Source organism: Zootermopsis nevadensis, unplaced genomic scaffold, assembly GCF_977971745.1.
Source record: "Zootermopsis nevadensis isolate Lab colony 2312 unplaced genomic scaffold, Znev_1.0 Znev_ptg000001l, whole genome shotgun sequence".
Classification (NCBI taxonomy): Eukaryota; Metazoa; Arthropoda; class Insecta; order Blattodea; family Termopsidae; genus Zootermopsis; species Zootermopsis nevadensis.
In genome coordinates, this window is record NW_028259133.1 from 1,872,182 (window position 1) to 1,887,878 (window position 15,697).

General features: G+C 37.3%; 1 protein-coding gene and 1 long non-coding RNA gene across 17 annotated transcripts in view; one reads left to right on the forward strand and one right to left on the reverse strand.

The window, feature by feature from the left end:
* Positions 1 to 15,697, forward strand: part of sif (guanine nucleotide exchange factor still life) — a 101,814-nt gene that overhangs the window by 78,560 nt on the left and 7,557 nt on the right. For 14 of the 15 annotated variants that reach the window (XM_087346791.1, XM_087346779.1, XM_087346746.1 and 11 more), the window contains 2 exons: positions 1,597 to 1,866; positions 3,210 to 3,443. In XM_087346791.1, coding sequence (XP_087202917.1) covers positions 1,597 to 1,866; positions 3,210 to 3,443 — 504 coding nt within the window. The remainder of the gene's footprint in view (positions 1 to 1,596; positions 1,867 to 3,209; positions 3,444 to 15,697) is intronic. The other variant, XM_087346792.1, reaches the window with a different exon arrangement.
* Positions 1 to 15,697, reverse strand: part of LOC147875153 (uncharacterized) — a 63,807-nt gene that overhangs the window by 24,946 nt on the left and 23,164 nt on the right. The window contains exon 1 of one of the 2 annotated variants that reach the window (XR_015534702.1): positions 1,550 to 1,627. The exons of the other annotated variant lie outside the window; for it this stretch is intronic. This is a non-coding gene — a long non-coding RNA (uncharacterized LOC147875153). Of the gene's footprint in view, positions 1 to 1,549; positions 1,628 to 15,697 lie in introns of those variants that run through there. 2 annotated transcript variants of the gene reach the window in all.

Here is a 15,697-nt window from a genome sequence, read left to right on the forward strand (position 1 = left end):
GTACGTAAGAATTGGCATCCTTATTAAATTCTATAAAAATGTTATTTTTTGTAAGTTGGGTGTTCATAATTCAGGGACTTTGTTCTAAAGATTTGAAAGTAAAGCTGTCCCACTAAACGCAACGCAGACACCTGCGGGAGAGGAGGTATAGCTCCTACTTCTTCTTGACCTCAACATTGGATGGGGGGGGCGAGAGGTCAGACTCATGCCCCTGCCATACATTACCCCTGATACCCATTGGATAGGAGGCTAGGTCGGCCCCAGGGCCTGTCTCGATGCAGGGGTTAGAAGAAATATCTTTTGTCCCTGTTAGGGATTGAACCCTGGTCATTCAGCCTGTGGTCAGACAGTACTCACTGATCTACCTCAACTCCAGTTCTAAGGATATAATCTGCATATTTCAAATGAAGGTACATAATGCTTATGCTAAAATACATTTTTGAAGAAAAATTAGATTGTTTAGATATAGTGTAATATTATGTTGGTATTACATCATGGATGGTAAATAACTTACTGTGATCACAGCAGTAAGACTTATGAGAATACTGTGAAACCTCGATGCATCGTTTTCGGCGGGGGTGGGAAATAAAAATGATGAATGCGGGAAAACGATAGATGCGGGAAAGCATTAAAAATTTAAAAAAAAAAACAATGTTTCTCTTTCAAAGTTACTTCTTTTTACCAAAAAAGTCTTTAATGGACAACTGGTTTGTTGAAACTTTACGTTTTAGACCAAACAGAGCACTTTCCACGTTCAAAATGTTTTCCTCGTCACGTTCACTAATATTAAGCGCATAAAAGAACGACTTCACTTTCGCCAATGCAGCGTGCGCTTCGGCAAAACTCGGCAAAGCTTCGGCTCGCATTCGTCGTCTTCGTCTTCCTCACCACTCCAACCCCCTTCGCGAACAATAACAGGAAGAATGGAAATACTATTACTGCCGAACTCAACGAAACGTAACTGTACCACTGAACCACTGGAAACGAGATGAACCTGAAGAATGAAAAGTGCCGCCAGCCTTTCCTTTGTACTTGTAATAAAAGCATTTGTGAAGAAATTCACACTGCACATGCCATCTGGCATCGGTGGAACGAAATATGAGTGCACCCTAATTAAAATCGTAAAATTTCTAAAATGAGCACCGCCATTCACTCCAACTATCACCCCTGCACCGCTGACCCCTCATTCCAAAAGGATCTGTGCTGGTTGGGCGACATAACAGGTTACCACTACTGTGTATTCCAAAAACATTGTGCGTCTTTCGGTATTAATTTATCTCTAAACCCAGCATTTTAAATTCTCAGAAACGATCATTGCGGGAAAATTGTGGGCCGGGACTAAGATTTTTGAACGACTGATGCGATAAAACGATAGTTCGAGGAACGATAGAAGCGGGAAAATGTAACATTATTTTATATGGGATGTATTCGGGACCGAACAAAACGGACGATGCATCCGGGAAAACGATAGTTCCGGGAACGATGGATAGAGGTTTCACTGTACTGATCTTGACAATTTGTAGTAAATAAAAATTCTGTAGATACTTACTTTCAGTCTGCAGATCATCTACAGTGGATATTGTTTTTATCTTGCAGGTATAACAACGGGTGGTACTACCACGTCATCTGCAGGCAGCACGAAAACATCCAGTGAGAATGTGCCAACAACAAGCAAAGGCATTGTGATCCTCCAAGGCTCACACACTCTGGGGAAACCTAAGAAACCGCCAAAAGGAACTCAGAGGCATTCTGCAGGAAACATTGATTATGACAACCTGGACACCAGCAGAGACTCTGCAGAGGACATTGCACACGCTGGTAGTGGCAGCTTCAGATCAAGAAGTAAAACTGTTAGCGATGGGACAGGTAGGTGCACTTTTCGACAAACCGTATGTGGTTTAGAGCCGAACATGATGGTTAACATTTCTGTTTTTTCCTTCAGGAGGTTTCTTGTTTCATTCATAGCTTAAAATTCAGCTGAAAGAATTTAAAATTCACAAAGTTCAAATTGCATGAGAATGTGACCACCATCTGCTGCATAATGAAAATCAAGGTCTAGTGTACGTTCAATCCTGAGAATTGCGGGTGGAGAAAATAAGAAACGAGACATAAAAAATTGTCCGTGTTATGAATTGGAGATGAGCCGGGATAGCTCAGTCAGTATAGTGACTAGCTACGGGCTGGACGACCGGGGTTCGATCCCCGACGGGGGCAGAGAATTCTTCCTCTATCCTCTGCGTCCAGACCGGCTCTGGGGCCCACCCAGCCTCCTCTACAATGGGTACCGGGGTCTTTTCCCGGGGGTAAACCCGGGCGGGGCGTGATTCTGACCACTCACCCCCATCTAGTGCCGAGGTCAAGGAAGAGAGGAGCTATACCGCCTCTCACCCCAAGCGCCTACATGGCGTATAGTGGGACAAACTTTACTTTACTTTATGAATTGAAGAGAGTGTTGATGGAGTGGTTTGAAGGAATATGTTAAGTGAGTGGACTGATTAGTGGCAAAATAATGAAAGAGACGGTTATCAGATTAACCATGAAATTATGGATTGATAATTTCAAAGTTTCCAACAGAGATTAGAGAGGTTTAAGAAGTGTCATGAGATTACATACTATGTGTGGGTAGAGTTTAGACACTGTTTAATATTTTAAAATGGAATCATTGCCAAGGCATGTGAAATAATAAAAAACAAAAGACAAATTTAATGCTGATGAGACTGCCATCTCCTTCAAATGCCTTCACTTTCTTCAAGAGGAAAACCAAACCATAGAGGGAAGAAGGGCAAAGAAAGGATTAATGCTCTGCTGTGTGCAAACTCAGATGGAAATAGAAAGTCGTCCGTAGCAGTGGGAAAATATGTCAAGCCAAGATGTTTTAAGCATATATGGACATTGTCACACGAAACATTTTTTTTAATTTTATATAGTGATCACTCAGTTAGAGTAATTACTACATTAAATTATATAAAACTCAACCTCGTAAGGTGGCAACAGTCAGTTTGATGCATTACTACTACATAGTTCTGATTGATCTCTTGTAAATTCCAGACAGAGAGACCATCTTCTGCAATTCTTCATACAAACAGTCACAGCATAAAAATCACAGTTAATGTTTTAATACTGTAAAGAGAGGGGGAAAACTGTGTAAGAAAGTATGAAATCTTATTTTCTAAATTATGTATACTTCATTTAGTGTTTTGTCATGCCAGAAGATATCACACCACACCGGCCTGACAGCGATAAGAACTGTGACCCAGGCAGCAAGTCAGAGGGCGAGGAGGATTCACAGAGCAAGGGGAAGGCAACGCTAGGACGTACGCCAAACCACCTGAGCCTGAGCACCACCTCAACTCTTTCAGCAGGCAGCACTGGCAGTCAGGCCCGACTCATCCAGTCGTCGCATCAGCCTGAGAACTATCAGCCCACTGCAGTGAAGGACCTAGGTAAGCCAACCTGCATGCAGTGCTACCTTTCGGGCAACTACAAGACTGAGTGAACGCGCCCTCCTGCTCCTAACCGATTTCAACGACCATTACAAGGAAGCTCAACTGTTGCTCAGCAGCGAGGTAGGTGCTTCAAGTGCCTTTGGGGCAGGATGTATGTTGTCGGAACGTCAAACAAAATTACTAGTCTACGGGTCTGCCAGCCGTCATCTTCTAGCTACATTTGTGATAGGGTGTTTCAGTGGTCCTGTATTAATATTATAATACCATTGGAACTGAAATTACGCTCCTCTGTATCATGTGGTGCTCAATTACATCAGCAAGACAAAATATGGTGCTAACGGCATAGACTAGAATTATATTTCGTGATAGTTTCCTGTTCATGTGTCTGTAAGTTTTATTTCAGGGTATACCATAATGTTCACCTTTTCCCTGCACAACTTTGGGTGAGTTTTCTATGCCGTATTGAAAATAATGCGTGTGTAAGATCACGAACACATGCATTATTTTTACCCAGCCATAAGTCAGAATTTTTTTACTTTTATTTCCATGCAAGAAGGAAAACTGCACAGATTAAACTCAATTCAAGTTTCTACGAAATTATGAGTATTGTCGCACTTTCGTTATCATTGCCACCGTACGCACCCACAGTTCATCCAGTTCCATATAAACTATTAGCTCTGCTTTTTATGTACATTCCATAATGATGCAGTATTCATCTCATATGGTTACATATTTACATCTTCACTTCTACTGTACCAAAGAGAATGATGATGTAGAACACAAATTTTAGAAGCAATCAATACTCTGAAGTCCACCATAGTGGCCACATGTGGCTTAGTTTGTGGGCGTGCAATCTGATTGATGGAAACTGATTTAATTATATAGTATTAGTGAAATATTGAATAATATAAGTTATATGCATTTTATTTTATTTTGTTAACTGTGCCTGTTCAACAGAAGTCTACTAAATCATGTCATGTGACCATAGAGACAATGTAGGAGCAAGATGAATTCATGCCGCATATTTCTTTCGTTCCCACAAAGTGCACGTGCTGCCAGTTTTAAATTCACAGTTATTAGGCGCGCACTTAAGAACAGCACAAAATGTTTAGTGATGAGTGATGGGGCAGACAACTACCAATTACCAGAAAAGCGTTCTGTGGTCTTGGTGCCTACCCACCTGCAGTAGATCATAACTGCAAATCTGTCTAGCAGAATGTGTTCAGATTCTTGTGCTTATTTTGTATCATAGCTAGTAGTGTTAGAGAGGGCGATATCTTGCGGATAGAAACCTGCTCTCCTAGCAACCTCAAGGCTCAAAAGGGTGAAGTGAATTTTTAATTTTAGAATTTAATTTTTCTTTGTTCCTGAAATAATTTTTGTATCAGCTTTCAAACTTGCCACTACTAAATAAATTAAGTCTCTCATTGTTAAAGAACAGTTTCTTGTATTCTTGCTCACTCCTAAGGGAGCCATAGTAGGAAACTGTCTTCCCACCAAAAATGTTGAAGCAGGCTCTTCGAATATGCGTGTGAAGAAATAGAGTAAGCGCAGTACATTATTGATGACTAAAAGTCAGAACCATAATATCATACTGAAGTGTGTATCTCAGTTCTGCAGTGACAGATTTACAGTGGCATCACAATGCGCCAGTTGTTCATAGAACTTCATACAGAAGACACCAGAATTAACTAGGTATTTGTTTTCCTACATACCCAGATAGTCAGGAATAATAATGCTCACTGAAAGCTTCCAGAATCATGTGTAGGAGCCCTCCACAGGACAGGGATGTTACTACAGAACAGGTAACATCTTGAGGCGACACACAACCAAACAGCTTGAAATGTCATTAATTAGCCTCCATAATGAACAGGACTTATTGCCATATTTAATGGCATAATTATCAACTTATTCTTCTTGTAATACTGTAGTTAAAATTTCCAATCAAAAGATTACGTGAAAGTTGATAAACCAGCTAGTTGTGGAAAATTTTCAAACACTTAGTGTACCCGACGATATTACAGGTACACATTTGTCTGAAAAACGACAAGGACATCATTGCTTCTCATTTCAGTACTTCACGGCTCTATCATTTTAGTCATGTAATTTCTTGCACGGTAGAAATGCAAGGAATGTGGTAATAAATTTTCTTTTCCTTATTTAAACATTTAAAAATAAGGGTGTGCGAATAAAATAGTGGTGAGCAATATGACAGTACTGTGGGTATCTAGCCATCGTTATTGTATAGCAAAAGTAGCGGCTAAACTAGAAAGTAGTAATTTTTTTAGAGGATAAAAAATTGTCTTTGGTAAGTAAGGTGCATGCTGTGTGTTCAGGCTCTTCTTAAGGTGGCGACTGACTTGTAACATTTACTCGTAATGTAACATTCGCGGCGAGCATGTTACATTACACCACAACTGGTGAGGCGTATCGAATGCTCGTTTTGAACGCTCGGCTCGACTGTGCTCGTGTGTGCTCCATTCATTTCATTCAATATGTCGGACGTGGAGGTTGTGTTATCTTTGTTTCATTTAATACGCTACTCTTATCTAAAGAACTCGTGAATGCTCGTTACGACGCCGCTCGACTGACTGACTGACTTGTAATGTAACACTCAAAGGGATTCGCGAAAAAACCGACAACACGATGGAGCGCCCGCGAGCGTGAGCGGCTCGCATCGAGCGGCTCCGTTCGCTGTCTTCACTTGTGTAATGCTCGATTTGTAACACGTTACATTACAGGCAAATGTTACAAGTCAGTCGCCACCTTTAAGGTTTGATACTTGTAACATGTAATTTATTATGTTTGTTCTTTAAGTCATTACTCGGCTCTGCCAGAATTAGCATCACAATAAAAAAAGGCTGTTAATGTAAATAAACATAAAATAAGTTAGCAAAGAAGCAGTCAGTTCCTGAAATGTGCGCTGGTAGACAAATCATTTTGCCGACTATTTACCACCAAATTAAAACTTGTATGGAATTCTTAAACTAGCTTTTTTTTTAAGGTTTTTGCAGTCGCAGATATGTGCTGCAGACATTTTTAGCTCCATATTTTCCTTATAGTCTGGCTGTTTTGTAACAGGATATAATAAATATTCTTCTAGAAAGTGTATTTCATACGTAAGAAAAAAGACTTGCAAGTTAATTAATAGTAGAATACATCAGCTGTGAAATTTAGAACAAAGAAACCTCCAAACTCATTCATATTTTGCCATAAAGGAAAATGCAGTCAATTTGCATTTATCTGTGAGGACGTTATATGGGTTGGAGTTAAAGTGAGAGTCCTGGCATGTTTGTGTGAATCACTTTGTATGGAAATGAGTGATACATAGCAGGATACTTCCTACCATTTACAATGCTTCCATCTACAAAAACAGACACTTCTAAATTAATAATATAACTCAGTTATCTATTTTTGTACACAAATTCCACTACTATACACCTCCAATAAGTAAAAGTTGTAAAATATGACCTCAAATGTTTATACCGTTCTCCTGTTGATAGCGTTCAGCTGACAGATCAATCACAATTTGTAGACATTTTTATGAATTCTCCATATATGGCTATATAAAATTTTATAGGATTTCTGTTCAGAGACAAAGATATTTCCATCAAAATTTCAGGACTCTACATTGAATGATACTAGAGTTGTTTATCATTGCTTTGTTGGTATTAATGACAACAAATTTCAGTTTGTTCGAAAGTTTCCGTGAAGAGAGTTGATACTCAGTAATACCTTGAGCCTCTATTCCTTCATGAAATTTGGTAAAAAGTTGATGAAAGAACTCGGACACTCTTTTAGAATGACCCTAATGCTAATAACCAGCATAAAGTTACAGAATTAGGAATCGTAAAACTGGGGTACAGCATTTTTCTACTTGTTCTTACACAGACATTTTTATGCTACTTTTTTCAGTAAAAAAAAGTAAGTACAAGACTTGTTAAGCAGTTTGCTATTTTTCACAAAACTTGGTATTAACATTTTGCCATTTTGAGGCTATCCCAATCTCATAACTTTTAACTTCCTGTAGTCAGTAATAAAAACATTGCAAAAAAGTAAACACTGCAGTCACAAATATTCGTAAAGCAGGAGCCTCTTAGTGTAGGATCCATATATATTTCAAAATTTCTTGTAGAATGTAATGCAAAAATTGGAGCTGCATAAAATCTGTATTTAGCTTTTGTTTCTTTATGTTAATAATGAACTAATATAAAATTTCATTTGTATATAGATTATAAACATGTATATGTGAACAACTACAATATGTATATAATACACACACACAAAATTTCAGGCTTGAGTAGGATTTAGTCATATGATTCCCCGCACATGGGCTCGGCACTCTAATCCATGAGCTGAATTGAATTTGATTGTTTGATTATATTTTCATCAAAATATAACATTAAGAATACAAGATTTGTGAAATCTGTTCAGTATGAAAGTAGGCTTTATGAGTTCTGCCTGGAAGTCCTTATTATAATTACTTCCCAGAATTCTTTGCACCAATCATCATGGACAAGTAGTTAGTATTTCTGCTTTATATTCAGGAGGTCCTAGATTCAATTCTTACTACAGAGACCAAACATCCTGCCTGAGGTATTTTATAATTTTACCTGGTCCAGTTAGGCTAATCCTGGGATTAAATTAGGCTATGACCACTTCCTACCATTTTCTATCCAAATCATTACTCATTAATCCTGGTAGTTAGTGCTATACAGTCTGAACTACTGACGTTGTCACTAAATTTACCATAAGTAAATAAAAATAAATCTATATTGTCTCTGGACATATGTAACTTCTTTTAAAATTAGAAATGTTATCAGTACAAGGCAATTGCTTGCATGAAAGACTCGAAGAAATTATATATAAAATGGTGAATCATACAAACAGAAAGCAGACATTCATGTACTTAAATACTGATAGAACCGCAATGAGTCAAATAATTATTGAATAAATTACAACAGCTAACCTAACCCATAACTTAGGCGTGACTCCACTCTAGGCTGCCTTTAAACAAACATCCTGAGCAGAGAGTAACACTAACTTCCATTTGTGTAACTATGAGAGTGTTGCCAGATGATGGCAAGTGTGTACAACTACAATACTCAGCATTTGCCAGTCATTGTTTAGAATGATACTTGTGTGGCTTTTATATAACCCAGTTTTCAAGACAGCGGTAAAGTATCTACTAGACTGCAGCAATATTAAAAGTGGGTTATCTTGAATGTATATGGTACACAGAACAGTTAAAAGACTCTGTGTGTGCATGCATACTTTCAATTGTTTCGAAACAGTGTCCTCTGGGAAATATTTTTACCTAAATCAGTTCAAGTGAGAAATTTAGGATAAGAATGAATATATTCATAAATACAGGTTACCTAGTATTGTTAGTGTAATTCAGGAGCTTGTAATTGACCACCGATTCAGCTCAGATGAGGGAGGCAAGAAATACATACATAATTTTTGTGGTGAAACCTATTGGAATGTGGCAACTTGGAAGACTGAAAAGTAGATAACATAGAGATGAATCTCAATAGAAACAGGTTATGAGGACGGGAGGTTGATGGAATTGGGGTCATGCCCACTGGCAATAATGTTGAAGCTTCAGGTTGCTCTATCAGTTGTATTTATATTCAGTGAAGTAATCTTGGAATCTTATGCTTCTTCAACTGAGGTCATGGAATTGTGCATATTACAGACAGCAACTTTGTGTGTAACCCATAACAAAATGACTTCCAGTCCTTCTGGACAAACGACCACTGCACCAGTTACCTTTGACAGTTGACTACTTGAATTGCTTCCTTTCTGCCATCAAGTACAGGCCACGCGTTGAGTTTGCTGATGTGTCAGGAAAGAATTAGGCAATATGGTCGTATACCTTTACTATTGAAAATGCGTATAAGAAATGGTATCTTCATGACGTAAAGAAACTGCTCCATATAAATGTAACAGTGATGCATAGCATCATGGTCTGTTCTTGTTTCAATACAGTGAAGCACATTCAAAGAAATACATAAAGCCTTGTAGGATGCAAGTGACTTCCCAAAGATCTTTCATCAGAACCCGGTACAGACTTTTCTGCATCCTCCACTATAACTATCTAGGGAAGAATACAAGCTCGCCGCCGTGGTATCGAGTCAACTTTAAAGTGAAAGTTAACTCTGTCAGCCATAATTCTGTTCATTAATTGGTGATTCACATTAATGTGAGAGTTTGTGGTGGCTGCAGAGTTTTGCACATTACAGTTAATGAACAGATAATTATAAATTTACAAATATGTTTAATTTTCTGAAAGAAATTGAGTAATTATTCCTGTGTTACTGACACATATAAGAGAGTCACTTCTAGTAACAAATATTTTTGCAGGTTTAATTTGTAACTACCTAGGGCTAATGCAGCACTGCCCATGATATTTAAAAAATAATAACAACACTTTGTAAACTGTGGCTTTTGAATACACAAAAAGGGAAATCTGTTCCTTAAAGAATAAAATTGTAACAATTTCCATCGCAAGACTATTGACAGAATGGATATATTTTTTTAAAACTTATGTAGTACTTGAAATTAATAGGGACAAATATGTTACTTTTCTTGTGCACATGCTATAAACTGAGGAAAATCAAATGCATTTCTAATTTCCATATGTTGTATAAATCAAATGACCTGAATGCAATGTGCCTTCACTGCAAACATTGCTTCAGGTGGCAGGCTGGCTGTCTCACTATTAGAGACCAATTCTTCCAAAACAGTGTTTTCCAAATCATATCTACTGTGATATAATTGTGTTAAGGAAACAAAATTATATTTCATAAATGTTACAGAAAGGTTGCAGAGGGAAACTGCGGATTCATGAACTGGACTTGATTCAGCGTATGCTTTGAGTATGTAACATACGAAGATTGTGTTTATGCCTCAAAATTAGTTGTCCTGTACTTCTGTCAGTCTGCAACATAACACATTTTCTCTTATAGGGTTGGCCAGCTAGTTTAGTACAGTCCCCTGCAAGATTTTATTTTAGGGTCTTTTACCCAAGTGATTAATTGGAATCGTGGTTTCTTGGTCTGTCTTGTTTTACAACACTAAAATTTAACGGGCCTAGACTTATGAAATAAGATCCTCTGCCCACCTGCCCTTCCAACCTCGTCTTAAACCCCTTGTCGTCTTACTTGGATCATTGTATGTGGATGTATGTTGCAAATTTTATTGTCCTGTATAATGCCATTAATGTTTGTTGTTTGAAATTCTCCTGATCAGGCAAACTAGCATTGGCCTTCCACTGTCGTAATAGCAGTGAACATGCCATGTTGGTCCAGACCAGTCTGGGAAACTGAACCTGACCAGGGCTGATGGAACTACCAAATGGTCTTGTTGGTTTAGTTAATCTGCCCTTAGAATGAAGTTATTGGTTTGTCGCAGATAAGAGAGTAAGGAAAATAAAGAGAAGAGTCAGGGAAGTTAGGTTCTTATCTCGGAATTTCATGTGGAATACCCTTGAGTTTTAAATCGTGTTGCAGAACCAATCCTGCAAATAAATACGCATTTTGTAGTGAGCAGCACTGGTTTTAGAGTATTTTAGGTCCCTTGGCCATAGGGCTGGCATAACTGTAAGATCTTCTGAAGTTGCAGGTTAACACATGCCAGCCTTAATCAATATCTTGCCTTTTTCAATGAATACTTTCTTTCTGTAATTGTGTTTTGTCTCAAGTCTTGAAAATAGAAAGTCTTGTAGGATGGTTATGTCTGTCCATCCATTCTTCTTCCTGTTCTTTCAGTTAATTTGTCAGTATGAAGAATTAATTCTTGTTTCAGTTCTTCCAGCAGTGTAAAGATGATAGCCATCAAATATTAAAAACATTACTAGGATGAGGTAAATCGTAAAAGGGGGTTCAGGGTCAGTGGAAAGGAACATGGCAGCACTGCAAATTAAAAGTTTTATTCCTGATAGCGTAGAAGTTTCTGGGCAAGTAATGTAAGACTAGAGGCAGATAGAAAATGTTCTACAAATTTTATATGAAAGTGAATTTTGTATGTAGTAAAATGACAATTTTTCAACACTTCAAGCTTTTTGGTTACATTTGACAATTTTAACAATTTGATTGTAAATTAAGAACATGCCATGTACATTACACAGGTATTTGTGACTTATCCTTTCAATTAATACGTATTAAGAAACAAAGCTTGGATAGGTTATGTTCTGTGTGTGAGTCCTTTCGTTGAGTATAACACCAAGTTCACTACGGTGAATTTTTAAAATGAATCACAGCTGAAAAATTGGGGACTGTCGAAAATTTTACGTAGATCATAAACATAATAATGTATCGAGGTTAGCGTGTCTTAATATATTTATTAATATAAAGTAGTTTTCAGTGGTCTGTGACTTTGTATGCTGTTTTCTGCTCCTAATAATAAAATGATATTTTTGAGGTTGTATAATGTGCAGCAGACCAGTTATTGGCACACTGCTTCATCAGAGACTGAACACCAATGTTTAATATGTTTGAAGAAAGGAACTGAAAAGCATGATTTATGTACTTAAATGAAATGAATAGAGTTTCTATTCTGAAAGAGCAAGAGAGATACAGAATGAGAATTTTTCTGTGCTTGTAGGCCAGATCTGTCATTAATATATAATATTAGGAACATCTTCAGAGGAAAGGTTAATATCTGTACAGATACTTGTCAAGAAAATGAAGAGTGGGACAGTATATGTCAATGTTTATTCTTTGGGTTGTAACACCACGTGGACCTGTAGGCAGATGAAACGTTTTGATGACATCTGCTTTCAAGTCCACATGATATTACAGCCGAAAAAACCAACATCAGTATCTTCACCACCGTGAGAACCTCATATCTCATATAGGACAATATGTGTTTAGAATTGTGCAAATGTTAAACTATAATTTAATTCAGAATACATAATGGTAATGGGTTAATCTCAAGTAAGAGTCTTTTTTTTTTTCCGAGGAGGCTGATTGTACAAAAGAACACCAAATACGCAGTTTAAGTGTGGCTAACCAGTGTTTTTTCTTACTTGTGAACACTATACAGTAGTTATTTAAATTGTTCATGACTGTCAGTAAATGCTAAACTTAAGAACAGCAGTACAGATTTAAATAATTTGATGAAGTTAGGAGCAGACTGTGTTCAGAAAATGCACGCTGCCATTCAGTGAATCAATTATGTTTCAGTCTTCTCTCTAAAATCCTGAAGATTAAAATATATTAACTGTAATTTTACCTGTTGTTTTGTATGGGTGTGACTGAGGAATGAATGTACCCACAGATTGAGGGTATTTGAGAACAAATTGCTGAAGTGACTGTTTGGGCCTGAGAGAATGAAGTAACGGAGAAAAAGAGTAAATTCCGTAACAGAAAGCTTCACATTTTTTGTAACGAGATGAAACTGAGAAGCAAGAACTGGGCGATACATGTGGCACACATGGGTGAATTACAAATGCCTGTGAACTTTTTGTAGGAAAATATCTAGGGAAGAGACCACTTGGTGTAGACAGAAGGATAATATTAAAACAGTCGAATGAACTGAATTTAACTGACTAAGGATAGGGTACAGTGGCAGCATCTTTTAATATTGCAGTGCCCTTAGCTTCTGTAGCAGACGGATTTCATGATCAGCTGTTCAACGAAAAATTTGCATGTGCTATGATTGCCATTGGAGATTGCACCATTCTTATCTATTGATTTCATTTAACTATCCACTGTTTCAACCATCATATTGTAGCCCTTCGTATCAGTGTTTGATGCCACTGATTCACCATTTATTTTTATGATTGTCAAATCGAAGGATGGAACATGTAGTATGCATGGGGGAGATGAGAAGTGCAGACACAAAGTTGAAAAACTCAAAGGGAAGAGACTACTTGTGATATCTAGATGTAGATGGGAGGATACTACTAAAATTGATCTCGAAGAGGGTGTATGACTAGATGGATTGAACTGGGTGTAATGGAATGTTTTTGGATGCAATAATGAACTGTCAGGATTTTAATAAAAAGTGAACAATTTCTTGACCAGTTGAACAGCTGTCAGCTCCTCAAAAAAGTTTCCATGTCATGAGTTGAGCTGGTTCAGTTGTATAGAATCTGTTCCACTTTTTATACGAAGCATGGAGAGTATCTCTTGGGCTTGTGATGCGAGTACCTTTCTGGACAAGTCAGTGCTTTTACAGCTTCCAGTGAAATCATATTTGTATCATTTTGTCCTTCCTTCTTCCTTAGACATTTTATTTTATGTGCATCATCTGTTTTTTATCTCTTATTAGCACATTAGTACCCAAGTCAGATTGATTGGTCGCAGATGAGAGTGGAAAAGTGTACTCCAACAGAGTAGGCCTACACATATTTTGCATTGGCCTTGACTTAATTTATTGAACATATATCCCTTGTTACAGACAGCTAGGTACGCAACTTCCATTGAAGATTTCTGTCTTCTGGGTTGTTGCACTGTGTAGTCTGGTCGATGTTAACCAACGTTTCAGAGGTCATACTGCCTCCATCATCGCCCTGATGACGGAGGCAGTATGACCTCTGAAACGTTGGTAAACATCGACCAGACTACACAGCGCAACAACCCAGAAGACAGAAATCTTCATACTCACCGCTGTGAAAACCTCAAATCTTACGAAACTTCCATTGGCTGTTCTGACCAAAAGATCTTTTCAGCATGTTCTTGGCCTTGACATTGCTGTTGATTGCGTAGATTTGTATTTCCTTTCTTCACCCATTCTGTCCACATGATTTTTCTCTCTTCCCATGTATAATAGTTTCTTCTTTTGCATTATGAGTCTTCGGCATCTCACACATTTCAGTATTTTACATTGTATTTTAATGTTGGCATTGTGGTACTGTGTGTGGATTTGTTAGGCGTCACAATTGACTGTGAACTGGACTGAAAATCAAAAATAATTTCTATGCTGTCACTTTTATTTTAATGGAAAATTGCTATGCATCCAGCAATATTTTAAGTATCTAGCCTCGAGTCTGTGAGGACATTGTCGTGGTCGAATGTTGCTGTTTATAGAAATCTTGGTGTAACATGTATATGATGGACAAATTCATAGTGATAGATTAGTTTTGTATCTGGGAATGCTACTCGTTTCCTAGTCAGTAATTCAACTGACTCCGCAGACTCGTATCTGTCTTTCCATGTGTTTTATATGATTCTTAATTTAGATGTAGCTGCACCAGGATCAGAGGTTGCTTTCCCTTGCACTAATTCTCTGTTCCTGTGAGGCTAAGCAGTAGGCCTTTACATGAGACTCCAGCGGCTTAATGTACTGGGTATTGTTCATAAAGATTTCTGTGATTTTAATTTCATTCTGAAAGTGGGTTATTGAAGTCTGTATCTTCTTGTTTGTCAGTCTGTTATCAACTTCTGAATTTATGCAGATGAAATTGTTTAAGAAAGGCTTGTGTTTATGCGCGCAAAACTCGGAGCGAGATAAATGGCAAAAATTATACTAATAATGACATGAAACTAAAATGGCAGTGAGTGACGTTATCTGATAGATCTCACGTAGCAGGTACTCATCTATTTAACCAGAAGATATGGTGGTTTTCATCAAATTTATTATCGGTATTCATATAATGGACTGTGTCAGAAGAAAATATTCAAATTACCAAATACTTTCACATTGGACAGGTGAGATTTATAACTGTATGTACTTTGAGTAATGCAAAGAGTGAAAAGGATGGTTTTAGAAGTTCTTAATAAAAATAATATCCTACTTTCAGCTGCTGTATATTTAATTAAGTATAAATAATAACTCTGTAAAGACCATGACCTGTTTATTAAAATTTACTGATGCATCAACTTTGTATTTTGTGACTGCCATGCAGCTCTGTGCTTATAATGTACCATTATATTAATTATCATCAGTAATAAGTTTGTCACCTTATTTTTTAGTTTGTGTTTATATTTGTTTGTGTTATATATGATAGTTACATCCAATATATGTACATAATATTATGTTGATTTATATGATGAAAGTTTGAGGTAATGTATAGCAAGTAGTTCCAAGGAAGAGAAACAGTGGTTAGATGACTGTCAGGTGATTAGCCTAAGCTGCCAAGCAGTGACAAGTAAAATCCAAAATATATTTCCTGTTGATTCAATAATTTCGTCTAAAACTCATTAGCTTCTAACCTGTTCATGTATAGAGAATAATATTTAAAAGAACTGTAGTGAAGATAAATTTGTAGTGACGCAAATGCGGAAATGTAAGTAGAATGAGAG